The sequence below is a fragment of the Pristiophorus japonicus genome, chromosome 2, assembly GCF_044704955.1.
Source record: "Pristiophorus japonicus isolate sPriJap1 chromosome 2, sPriJap1.hap1, whole genome shotgun sequence".
Lineage (NCBI taxonomy): Eukaryota > Metazoa > Chordata > Chondrichthyes > Pristiophoridae > Pristiophorus > Pristiophorus japonicus.
The window spans coordinates 107,552,661-107,566,445 of record NC_091978.1 but is presented as its reverse complement, the minus strand read 5'-3'; the positions used below and the strand labels follow the sequence as shown (position 1 = coordinate 107,566,445).

Genomic DNA, 13,785 nt, shown 5'->3' with positions numbered 1-13,785 from the left:
ATCCTTTATGCATTCCTCAGTAGACTTAGCTGACTACAGATGCACACTACACCTCTCAGTTAAGAGTATTAGAAGAGCAAAACAGAGTATAATCCACTGATTATCCTGTCAATATTGCTGTAGCTCGCTGGCAAAATTGTAAGTGTCAATTGAATCCCAATTCTTTTTTTGGTTTTTCCAGCCTTGTCTTCTTCATACTCTGGCAATAGTACTGGTAGGAGACATCGGAAAGTTCAGCACTTCTCAGCAAATTGCACTATCAACATGTTTATTTTAATTTCTAGTTTGGTCCAATGTTGAGCTTTCTTTGCTTGTGATATTTCAGTGACATTTAGGCCCATTATCACCGAAAACAGCCAGGTATAACCTGATCCCAAACACCACTGTCATGTTGGTAGCCAGAGCAAGGTCATAGATGGTATATTTGCTCTATGTGTGTTTGTATTGTTATTAATCTTTGTTTTCGTTAAAAAAAAACATTTAATAATAATAGCAGAAGTGACATATACATTGCCAGTCATCTCATGATTACCCACACTCGACAAATAACAAAATGGTTTTCATGATGACATTGCCCTTTTAAATTCCCCATATTAGAGTTACAGTACTAAAACCACTCACTGAGGAAATATGAGGATCAAACCATTGCCTACACGCAAAACTAGGCACAAGACTTGATAAAGTAGGATCTTCTTATGGTTCTTGAACTTGTGCCTGATCTGTTGATGACTGAATTTTAAACCCAGCTTTCAAAATATGAATCTGCTGTTCAATCAGGTCAAATCTCAAATGCAAAGTGTTATTGAGCAGAATTTAAGACAAGTGGGAAGCTAAAAATAATGTCGTTTGATATACGTGACTGGAGAGAATGTCTTTGTTGTGCATTTTTGTTTTCGGTTACGTGTGACATGTGACCTTTGAGGAAAATCAGCTGCTTCTCTTCGAAACAAAACTAAAAATTTTTAAAAGTTAAACCTAAAAATGGAAATTTAATCAAATAAAGAATATTGAAATGAGCAGGAAACAATGGGGCTAAAATTCCGTTCGGAGACTTCCTTCGGACGAACAACTCCGACCCGAAATTTTTTTGCGAAAGTACCTGGTGGTCCTGGAAGCACCTTCGATTCCAGTCGGAGGCTTTTATTTGACGCGTAGCGTACGGGAAGAGGACTTCCCCATACCCACGAGAAAGCTGGAGTCATGTGGGCCTAGACCAGCAATCACTCTGCAGTATTCTCATTGATAATAATGGGAACTCCATTTTCTCCGAGTTCCCATTATTATCAATGCGAATAAACCCCTAAAACAAGAAACACACCGTAATAAATAAATAAAACACCTCACATATTTCAAATTAAGTGAAGTTAAATTTAATTAAATGTTTTAGAAAAATGTGTTTTAATACAGTTTAAAATAAACTTACCTTAATGGACAGGGTTTTTAACATAAAAATGCGTTTTTAAATTTAATTTTTATATGTTTTAAAACTCTTACGCTGGTAAAAGTAGGCTATGCGTCTGCTTTCACCAGCTGTAAGAGTTTGAAGGACGTTCACTAGGCAAGAGATGGGCAAATAGCCCAATCTCACCCATGTGAATGTCCTTCTCCCGGGGATGCGGAGGATCTGTCAATCTTGACAGATCGGAAAAGCCGGTTTTCGGCCCATGTGCACTGCGCCCCGAAAACCGGCTTCTGCGAGGCCCCGTCGGGTCGGTGTGCACTTCGTACGGATCTGGCGAGGCCGGAATTTTAACCCCATAATATTCTATTGTTATTTGCTGAGGACTGATTGAGAACAGATGGCTAAAAAAATCTAGAAAATTAAAATTGGCATCTCAGTATTTTAATGCTAAGCATCCATTTATCCATTTAAATACATTCATGATCTAGGCAAGAAATTGAAGCATTTGATATAATGGCCTGGAATTTGCAGTGTTAATGACGGCGAAACTGTCAGTGTTCGCTGTTATTACAACTGAGAATCTGACAGCAACTTCTGGAGTACCCACATGCACAGTTAAACGCGAAAATCCAGAAGTTGCTGTCAGTTATTTCCTGGTCCTCGCTGTTGAAATCCCTGGAGCCAGCAATCAGTTGAAATCACTGAACTGATGAACATTTCAGTTTTTACGCTCTAACATCGCTGTTACAAACCGTCGAAAAAGTTAAGCTTTGTTCAATGAGGTGTAACTAGGTTTTTAATGGCGACTGAGTCATAACTACTGCTGAATAACAGTTTTGGCCCTGAAAAGAATAATTTTATAATTATGAAAGTTCAAATTTTTCCATTAGGATAAAAATCTATGGTTTTCAATCATAATTTTTTTTAAAGTTTGTTTATGATATTTCAGATTTTACCTTAATCCCATTTGTATATCCCAATATTTATTTTGCTCTGTGTAAAATGATTAAAAAGTGAAGGAAAATCAGTGCATTTTACTTCGTGGTCTGCTGTCGATAAGAACTCTTCAATGTGATTGGCTGCTTTGCCAGTTGATGACATCACTGTTGTTGGTCACTGGAGATCCCCTAGGCTTGGTGCCAGAATGAAATTAACATCGGGAGAGGTAAAATCTATGCCACAGAGATCACTAGATCTTCGCAGACAGCTTTCTTTAAGATCAGTGGCCAGCACCATCGCTCGGCTGCTGGCCACAAAATCCAGGCCATTATCTCTCAGAAGAATGTCAATGTGGTTATTTTAACTTTCAGTGATGGTGCAAAATGGGCGATATCGAATCAGCCGACTTCAATGGAAAGGAAAATGGAGCGGGGTGTATAACAGGCGATCAATCTGGTAAAGCCCGTTTAACACCATCACTAAAAGTTAAAATGACCTCCAATAAGCGCCGAATCAATTACTTTGAATAGCAGTTCCTGTTATGTAGGCAAACATCCAGGGGCATTGCCTTGTGCCATGGTCACCATGAGACCAGAATAAACATATTTTTTCTTTATAGGGATAAGTACTTATCATTGGGTTAGAATCATAGAATGGTTACAGCACAAAAGGTGGACATTCGGCCCGTTGAGCCCGTGCCGGCTCTCTGCAAGAGCACTTCAACTAGTCCCACTCCCCTGCCCTTTGCCCGTAGCCCTGCAAAATTTCTTCCCTTCGATTGAATCTGCCTCCACCATCCTTTCAGGCAGTGAATTCCAGATCCTAACCACTCGCTGCATAAAAACGTTTTTTCTTATGTCGCCTTTAGTTCTTTTGCCAAACACTTTAAATCTGGGTCCTCTGGTTCTCGACCCTTCTAGCAATGGGAACAGTTTCTCTCTATCTACTCTGTCCAGACCCCTCCTTCCCTGGTAATATTTTAACTTTTTTTTTTAAAAAGCAGGCATAAAACTTTACAGAGATTTTGCAAGTTAACTATTTGGGTATGACAAGTGTGTTCAGAACAGGCCAGACTGTGCTCCTGGTATGATTAAATTATATCTGCACTCTATATATGGAAGGCAAGAGGGAGATGTTGCATGGATTATTCATGCCAACATAGATAACACACACAAAATACAACCAAGCGGGGCATCATTGCTGTTGGCTGCGACCAGAATTATAAGCAAATAGCCTCTGTGTTCTTTTTACTGTTCCACTGTAAAGGACTTAAACACACTTCCAGCAAAATTCTAGTAAAAAATGGTGTGGATGAGTCAGCTATGTTTCAAATGGATCACATCTTTTGTTTTGTAATGCTACTTTACTGCTAAGCTAATATGCAATTCAGCTAGCATGACCTGAAAATTAGATGAACAATCAGACAGGTTTGACTTTTGTTTTTTGTAGCTGCTGAAAAATGTGTGCATAAAGTATCAAAAATAGCACTAAAGAATATTTTCTACTGCTGCCTATTGAAGGGTGATTCAAAACAGATAAATACAGAAAATGTTAACTGTCATATCCACATTTTAATATCCTGTTTTCATTTACATATATGCCTTTTTCTATTATCTATCTGCACATAAAAATATATATATAATCATATATATATTTGTCTCATCTATTTATATATTGTATCTTTATATTTTCTGTTTAACTACCTGTATACATATCAATTTATTTGTCTATGTATCTGCCTGTCTATCTATAAGTACACATTATTGTATACCGGAAGGGGGTAGACTCTGAAAAGATGAAAGAATAAGTGATACAGCAGAAAGGATAAACAATGAGCTATGAACTAAAGATATAAAAGTAGGAGACAGAATGATAATGACAGGCTACTCTCTGAAATTTTGAATCAGTAAGCAAAAAAAAAAGCACAGCCGAGTGTAGTCGTCTCTGAAGACCAGATAGTCGCTCTCAGGCATGAAGGAGATGTTAGCAGCTTGTTGTCTCAGGAGCCAGTGATCCATTGCACTTCTAATAATAAGATGGAAAATGAAGTCTTTCAGAAGTTTTTGCTGACTGGGTGATTCTGTTTTTCTCTCTATACAGAATGATTCATGGGGGATGCAGTACTCCTATGCACTGTTCAAAGCTATGAGCCATATGCTTTGCATAGGCTACGGAGCTCGGGCGCCAGTGTCTATGTCTGATCTCTGGATAACCATGTTGAGCATGATAGTGGGAGCCACATGCTATGCAATGTTTGTTGGCCATGCAACAGCCCTCATCCAGTCATTAGACTCATCAAGGCGACAGTACCAGGAAAAGGTAGGTGTTGAAACATAAACTGTAATGCCGTAGTACATGGTTTCCTCATTCGACAATGTCATAAATAATCCCCTATGCAGCTCCACGTTTAGCAGTTGCTGTTCATTATTCAGACTTGCACAGTCTAAGGTACCCAAGAGTCCCAGTACACAGAACACATATTACCAATCCACTGAAGCTGAAATCGGCACACTCATTTACTTCTCATTATAATTTATTGTAGAAACCAATATAAGTTGATAGACTGTACGTAACATCATATTCTGTTCATATTCTGTCTCAGTGGGAATCCAACATCCATCCCACTCAGTTCAGGGAGAATATATATGGTACAACTTGACAGTTTTCATTGTCTTTATTTCTTTTCACTTAAAAAAAATAATAAAATCACAATACAAACAATGTGGTTAACTTGATAGATCATTACAGTGGTACATAAATCAACCACTACTCAATCACCACTCACTTTTGGAATATCATCTTGATGTAATCCATATGTTAAATAAGTGTCATTGTGGTAAAATGGCTTGTGAAATGCTTTAATTTATCAACATACTACATCACTTCATCTGTACTACAACTTACATTTTTAAAGGGAAACAGCAAAACTATTATTTTATGGTGCGGGAAGGGAGACATTCCTGGAGAAGAGGTTGAAGGAACATCTCCATAGTATGACCTTTGTCCAGACAGCAAGCCATGCAGTTTTACAACAACAACAACAATAATAGTTGTAGGTTACAGTGTAGGTTGTACATTGTTTCAAGAATTGAGTTTTGACTCAAAACTCACTGTGCTGAACAATGTCCCTTTAACAAAGTGCTGTTCAACATGTTCCCAGACTGCGATGTTACAGGATTTTAAGGATGGTGTGCTTCTAGATTGTGTAGTGTTGCCCTTTTGTAACCTATTCAGATTGTTCCTCATTCATCATTGGGGCCTTAGAGAATTTCTATTGATCTTTTCTATGCTATGGTCTTGTCACAGCAGAAAGCAAGCCTTGTATGTAGTCAGAAACTTTCTGAAGGATATACACTGAGCTGGCTGTTAATAGGTTTGCCAGAAAAAAACCTTGAATTGACTGTTTTGCCAATAGTGTAAAATACAGTTCCCCTAATTTAGAATCCATGAGGGATTCATTCAAATCAAACTACTGGCATTTGGTGGAAAATTTTACTCTGTTGCTTGAAAAGAATCAGATTTAATCAGCACATGGAATGGAAAAGTTGACATGAGGGTATATTTTGACCAAGTTTTATTTTCATAAACTTGCACGAAAAGCCCTATGGAGATGATTTTCCCCAGTGTTCTGAAGCATGAAGTCCTCCACTGATTAGTTGTACTGTAGTCTATCAGCCACAGATAAAGTGTATCGCCATTGAGATTTACAGTCTGAATTATCAGTAGGCAAGGAACAGATGGTCCTAATAAGCAAGAATTAAAGTAAAGCACAAGGTGAAAAAATTACTCAAGCCCAGCCAAAATTAGTGGCCATCTGAAAGGGTAAAAAATGACAATAATCGGCATGTTGAATTAAATGAGTGCATCAGTAAATCAAAAAGGTTTAGGTTCAGAACACATTTTAAATAATACATTGTCAAAGAAGAGCACAAGTTATTATTTACAATATTAGTAGGTATCATGGAGTGTCTTATTATGTCAGTATTTCTTTAGAGGTGCAGTGCCTGCTATTTGGTATTTTGGCTTTTAATTTAAAAAAAAAGAAATAAATAAGCAATACAGGCCACATTGCAAAATGGTATTGAAGAATAATTAAAGTTAATGTAGTTAGAATAGGGAGATATGATCACTGTAAAGACACGGAGACAGAAGCTATTACATTCTCTCTCATTTCCAATGTTAAATGAAATGAGCTGTACACAGAAGCTTTTTCAACTCCATTATGAAAGGGATGGTAGATTGCAGCGATTAAGCAAATGTCAGGGAGTGAAAAGGTCATATGTCAATGTATATTGTGCCATGACTTTGTTCAAATTACTTATTTGCCAAAGATGTAAAGTTATTAGTTCATTCATTGACATAAACAGTAAGATGTTTTATTCGTGATGCCAGGGCAAAGGTTGGACAAACTTCGGTAATGCAGTGTTTTACTGGGTTTTGGATCATTTGTATGACATCAGTGATGGGAGAAGAGTAGAGTAGGATGCTGGGTTAACAGTCAAGAGGTGAATTAAACTCTGGGATTTAACAGAAACATGATCGTCAAGCGGGAATAGACCCCGACAAGGTAAGTGAAGAAGGGGGAATCCAAAGTGACCCAGGACAAGGGAGGCTTAAGGTTTCCTTATGGCACTCCAGCTCCTCCCGAAGGAAACCTTTCCAAAAATAAAATAATTAATCCTTTCCTCCTCTTCTGGGTCTGCTGATCCTCACGACTGGCTCGTTGCTGCCGGATAAAATGTGGTTGTGCTGCTTCACCACCCCCTCAACCAATGCTTCCAGCAAGTCTGCCGGGCCAGATTGCTCCAGCAGCAACTAAGATGCAGCAGTCTGCAGCCAGGCCCTCGCCGATTCGAGCATCCAAAATACCCGACCATGAGCAGCTCAAGAGTGCCAACATGAGAAACAGCAGCATTCTTCAGCTTTACTGAGACCAATAGGAGAGCACCTAGTAGGAGTAGCAGAGTTAGTAAATCTTCTTTAAAGAAAAGCATTATGCATTGATCACTTGGCTGAGAAATGAATGGAAGGCATTTATTATGTTTGGCATTAAATTAATCACCTTATTACATTTGGTACTCTGGTCTGCAATGCGGCTTCTCCGTCTGCATTGTAAGACTGTCTGATTTGAACGTGGTTTAAATGTTCTTTAATATAAAGGGAGTGGTGAAGGATGTAACCAGTACTGTTAAACAGAGCGACTCTCTGTAAGTTCTCAGGGAAGAGGGTTGAGCAGCTCAGTGGATTGTTGACCAATTAGCTGATCCCTTAAACCTCTCCTTCTTGTCTGCTTCATCCATCGAGGACTGCTGCTGCTGTGCATCTTTCAAATGCAGACCTCTCTGTAATGAGAGGTTATGTAGAATGTGGCACATCATCATATTGCAGGAGAGAAAATCTGGGGCATATTGTAAAGAGCCCTCAGGCCCAACCCTATAATGATATGGTATTTACAGCACAGAAACAGGCCATTCAGCCACTTGGTCTATGCCGATGTTTATCCCTCTTCCCACCTTACTTCACCTCACCCTATCAACATACCCTCCTACTCCTTTCTCCCTCATGTACTTATCTAGCTTACTCTTAAATCTGGTAATTTGTAATGAGACAGAATTAATAAATGATCTCCTAGTAAAGGATCCTCTTGGCAAGAGTGATCATAGCATGGTTGAATTTTAAATTCAGTTGGAGGATGAGAAAGTTGGATCTCAAACCAGTGTCCTAAGCTTAAATAAAGGAGACTACAAAGATATGAAGACAGAGTTGGCTAAAGTGGACTGGGAAAATAGATTAAACTAAGACGGTTGATGAGCAGTGGTGGACATTTAATAAGATATTTAATAACTCTCAACAAAAATATATTCAAGTGAGAAGGAAAAACTTTTAAGAGAAGGGATAACCATCTGTGGCTAACTAAGGAAATAAATTGAAAACAATAGCATACAAAGTGGCCAAGATTAGTGGGAGGCAACTTTTAAAACAGCAAAGGACAACTAAAAAAAAGAGAGGAAAGAGATTAAGAGAGTAAACTAGCAAAAAATATAAAAACAGATAATAAGAGTTTCTACGGCTATATAAAAAGCAAGAGAGTGGTTAAAGTAAATGTTGGTTCCTTAGAGGATGAGACTGGGGAATTAATAATGGGAAACAGGGAAATGGCAGAGACTTTGAACAAATATTTTGTATCAGTCTTCACGGTAAAAGACACTAAAAACATCCCAATAATGGATAACCAAGCGGCTATACGGAGGGAGGAACTTAAAATAATCACTATCACTAAAGAAGAAGTACACGGAAAAATAATGGGACTAAAGGTGGACAAGTCCCCTGAACCTGATAGCTTGCATCTTAGGGTCTTAAAAGAAGTGGCTGCAGAGATTGGTTGTAATCTACCAAAATTCCCTGGATTCCGGGAAGGTCCCAGCGGATTGGAAAACCGCAAATGTAACGCTTCCATTTAAAAAAAGGAGACAAACAGAAAGCAGGAAACTATAGACCAGTTAGCCTAACATCTGTCGTTGGGAAAATGCTGGAGTCCATTATTAAAGAACCAGTAACAGGACATTTGAAAAAGCATAATACAGTCAAGCAGAGTCAGCATGGTTTTATGAAAGGGAAATCATGTTTGACAAATTTGTGGGAGTTCTTTGAGGATGCAACGAGCAGGGTGAATAAGTGGGAGCCAGTAGATGTGGTGTATTTGGATTTACAGAAGGCATTCCATAAGGTGCCACATAAAAGGTTACTGCACAAGATAAGAGTTCACGGGGTTGGGGGTAATATATTAGCATGGATAGAGGATAGGCTAACTGACAGAAAACAGAGAGTCGGGATAAATGGGTCATTTTCCAGTTGGCAAACGGTAACTAGTGGGGTGCCACACGGATCGGTGCTGGGGCCTCAACTATTTACAATTTATACTAATGACTTGGGTGAAGTGACCGAGCATAATTTAGCCAAGTTTGCTGATTTTACAAAGGTGGGTGGGAAAGCAAGTTATGAGGAGGACACAATAAATCTTCAAAGGGATATGGAGAGGCTAAGTGAGTGGGCAAACATTTGGCAGATGGAGTATAATGTGGGAAAGTGTGAGGTTATCCACTTTGGCAGGGAGAATAAAAAAGCAAATTATAATTTAAATGGAGATAAATTGCAAAAGTCTGCAGTACAGGAAGACCTCGGGGTCCCTGTGCATGAAACACAAAAAATTAGTATGCAGGTACAGCAAGTAATTAGGAAGGCAATTGGAATGTTGACCTTTATTGCAAAGGGGGTGGAGTATAAAAGCAGAGAAGTTCACCTGCAACTGTACAGGGTATCAGTGAGGCCACAGCTAGAGTATTGCATACAGCTTTATTCTCCTTATTTAAGAAAGGATATACTTGCATTAGAGGCAGTTCAGAGAAGATTCACTAGGTTGATTCCTGAGATGAAACATAGAAACATAGATAAATAGAAAATAGGAGCAGTGGTAGGCCATTCGGCCCTTCGAGTTTGCACCGCCATTCAATATGATCATGGCTGATTCTCTATCTCAACACCATATTCCCGCTTTTTCCCCATACCCCTTGATGCCTTTTGTTTCTAGAAATCTATCTATCACCCTCTTAAATATATTCAGTGACTTTGCCTCCACAGCCTTCTGTGGTAGAGAATTCATCAGGTTCACCACCCTCAGTGAAAACATTTCTCCTCATCTCGGTCCTAAAAGTCCTATCCCGTATCCTGAGACTGTGACCCCTTGTTCTAGACTTCCCAGCCAGGGGAAACATCCTCCCCGCATCCAGTCTATCCAACTCAGTCAGAATTTTATATGTTTCAATGAGATCCCCTCTCATTCTTCTAAACTCTAGTGAATACAGACTGAGTTGACCTAATCTCTCCTCATACGACAGTCCTGCTATCCCAGGAATCAGTTTGGTGAACCTTTGCTGCACTCCTTCTATGCCAAGTATATCCTTTTTGGGTAAGGAGACCCAAATTGCACACAATACTCCAGGTGCAGTCTCACCAAGGCCCTGTATAACTATAGTAAGACATCCTTGCTCCTATACTCAAATCCTCTTGCAATGAAAGCCAACATACCATTTTCCTTCCAAACTGCTTGCTGCACCTGCATGTTTGCTTTCAATGACTGTTGTACAAGGACACCCTGGTCCCTCTGTACATCGACATTTCCCAAGCCATCATCATTTAAATAATACTTTGTCCTTATGTTTTTCCTACCAAAGTGGATAACTTCATATTTATCCACATTAGACTGCATCTGCCATGTGTTTGCCCACTCACTCAACCTATCTAAATTGCCTTGTAGCGTCTTTGCATTCCCCTCACAACTCACAATCCCACCTAGTTTTGTGTTGTTAGCAAACTTGGAAATATTACATTTGGTTCCCTCATCCAAATCATTTATATATATATTATGAATAGCTGCAGCCCAAGCACTGATCACTGTGGTACCCCACTAGTCACTGCCCACCACACCAAAAAAGATCAATTTATTCCTACTCTCTGTTTCCTGTCAGTTAACCAATTTTCAATCCATGTTAATACATTGCCCCCAATCCTATGTGCTTTCATTTTTCACACTAACCTTTTATATGGGACTTTATCAAAGGCCTTTTGAAAATCAAAATACATTACTTCCACTGGTTCTCCCTTATCTATTCTATCAGTTACATCCTCAAAAAACTCCAGTAGGTTTGTCAAACGTTATTTTTCTTTCCTAAATCCATGTTGACTTTGTTTAATCCCATTGATATTATCTAAGTGTGCCGTTATCATATCCTTTATAATAGATCCAACATATTCCCTACTACTGATGTCAGGCTAACCGGTCTGTAATTCCCCGTTTTCTCTCTCCCTCCTTTTTTAAATAGTGGGGTTACATTTGCCACCCTCCAATCTGCAGGAACTGTTCCATAATCTATAGAATTTTGGAAGATGACAACCAATGCATCTACTATTTCCATGGCTACCTCTTTTAGTACTCTGGGATGCAGATCATCAGGCCCTGGGGATGTATCTGCCTTCAGTCCCATTAGTTTCTCCAGTACTATTTTCTTACTAATAATCATTTTCTTTAATTCCTCTTGCTCACTAGACCCTTGGTTCCCGAGCATTTCTGGGGCGTTATTTGTGTCCTCTTCCGTGAAGACCGAACTGAAGTATTAATTTAATTGTTCTGCCATTTCCTTGATCCCCATTACAAATTCTCCCATTTCTGTCTGTAAGGGACCTACATTTGTCTTCACTAATCTTTTTCTTTTTACATACATATAGAAACTTTTGCCGTCGGTTTTTATGTTCCATGCAAGTTTACTCTCATACTCTATTTTTCCCCTCTTAATCAATCTCTTGGTTCTTTTTTGCTGAATTCTAAACTGCTCCCAATCCTCAGGCTTGCTACTTTTTCTGGCAACTTTGTATAACTCCTCTTTGGATCTAATGCTATCCTTAATTTCTTTTGTTAGCCATGGTTGGACCACTTTTCCTTTTGTGTTTTTACGCCAGAAAGGAATGTATAACTGTTGCAATTCATGCATTCATTCCTTAAATATTAGCCATTGCCGATCCACTGTCATGCCTTTTAATGAATCTTCCCGATCTATCATAACCAATTCATTCCTCATACCTTCGTAGTTTCCTTTGTTTAGATTTAGGACCCCTAGTTTCGGATTGAACTACTTCACATTCCATCTTAATAAAGAATTCAATCATGTTATGGTCACTCTTCCCTAAAGGACCCCCCACAACAAGACTGTTAATTAACCCCTTCTCATTACACAATACCCAATCTAGGATCGCCTGTTCCCTAGTAGGCTCCTCAACATACTGGTCTAAAAAACCATCTCATACACACTCCAGGAATTCATCTGCCACAGTATTATTACTAATTTGGTTTGGCCAGTCTATATGTAGATTAAAGTCACCTACGATTACTGTAGTGCCCTTGCTACATGCATCTCTAATTTCCTGTTTGATGCCGTCCCCTACACTACCACTATTGTTTGGAGGGCTATAGACAACTCCCAACAATGTTTTCTGCCCCTTGGTGCTCCTTAGCTCCGCCCAGACTGATTCTACATCTTGATTTTCTGAGCCAATATCCTTTCTCACTATTGCTCTGATTTCATCCTTTACTTACCACCCACCCCCTTTTCCTTTTTGCCTGTCCTTCCTAAATATCGAATATCCTTGGATATTCAGTTCCCAACCCTGGTCACCCTGCAACCATGTCTCCGTAATTGCAACTATATCGTATCCGTTTAAATCTGTTTGCGCTGTTAATTTGTCTACCTTATTACAGATGCTTCGTGCATTCAGATACATTGCTTTTAAATTTGTCTTTTTAACATTATTAGACATCTTAACATTATTTTGTACTGTAGCTCTATTTGGCTTATCACCATTTTTTCTTATCTGGACCCTATTTGTTAGTGCACTCTTTTGTTTGTATGCTCTGTCTCTTCCTGACATAATCTAATTATCCTTACCTCAATCACTTTCCTGCATTGCTTCCTTTTCTTTTCTCTTTAGCATTCTAGATTGCTCTCTACTGCGACTGTCCTTCCACCCCCCCGCCCCCCTTATTTAGTTTAAAGCCCTGTCTATCTCCCTAGTTATTTGGTTCGCTAGAACTCTGGTCCCAGCAGAGTTCAGGTGTTCCCCATGGAACAGCTCTCTCCCGAGTATTGGTGCCAGTGCCCCACGAATCGAAACCCACTTCTCCCACACCAATCTCTGAGCCATGCATTCATCTCCCTGATTCTATTGACCCTATGCCAATTTGCTCGTTGCTCAGGTAATAATGCAGAGATTATTATCTTGACTTATGAGGAAAGGTTGAGTAGGTTAGAGTATGTTGGCGTTTACAAGAATAAGAGGTGATCTTATTGAAACATATGGCTAACTAAAGAAATAAAGGATGGTATCCAATTAAAAACAAGGGCATACAAAATGGCCAAAAACTAGTGGGAGGACAGAAGACAGGGAAGCTTTTAAAAGCCAGCAAAGAATGACTAAAAAAATGAATAAGAAAGGGAAGATAGACCATGAAAGTAAAGTAGCACAAAATATAAAAACAGATAGCAAGAATTTCTATAGGTATATAAAAAGGAAAAGAGTGGCTAAAGTAAATGTTGGTCCCTTAGAGGATGAGACCGGGGAATTAGTAATGGGGAACATGGAGATTGCAGAAACTCTGAACGAATTCTTTGTATCAATCTTTACTGTAGCGGACACTAACAATATTCCAACAGTGGATAATCAAGGAGCTATGGGGGGCGGGGGGGAGGAATCACAATCACTAAGGAGGTGGTACTCGGTAAGATAATGGGATTGAAGGCAGATAAATCCCCTGGACCTGATGGCTTGCATCCTAGGGTCTTAAGAGAAGTAACGGCAGGATTGTGGATGCATTCGCTGTAATTTACCAAAATTCC

The 13,785-nt window shown here is 39.2% G+C and overlaps 1 protein-coding gene across 1 annotated transcript in view; it reads left to right on the top strand.

Moving 5' to 3' along the window:
• LOC139231492 (potassium/sodium hyperpolarization-activated cyclic nucleotide-gated channel 1-like) overlaps window positions 1-13,785 on the top strand; it is a 347,416-nt gene that overhangs the window by 131,838 nt on the left and 201,793 nt on the right. The window contains exon 4 of the mRNA XM_070862514.1: window positions 4,442-4,660. Coding sequence (XP_070718615.1) covers window positions 4,442-4,660 — 219 coding nt within the window. The remainder of the gene's footprint in view (window positions 1-4,441; window positions 4,661-13,785) is intronic.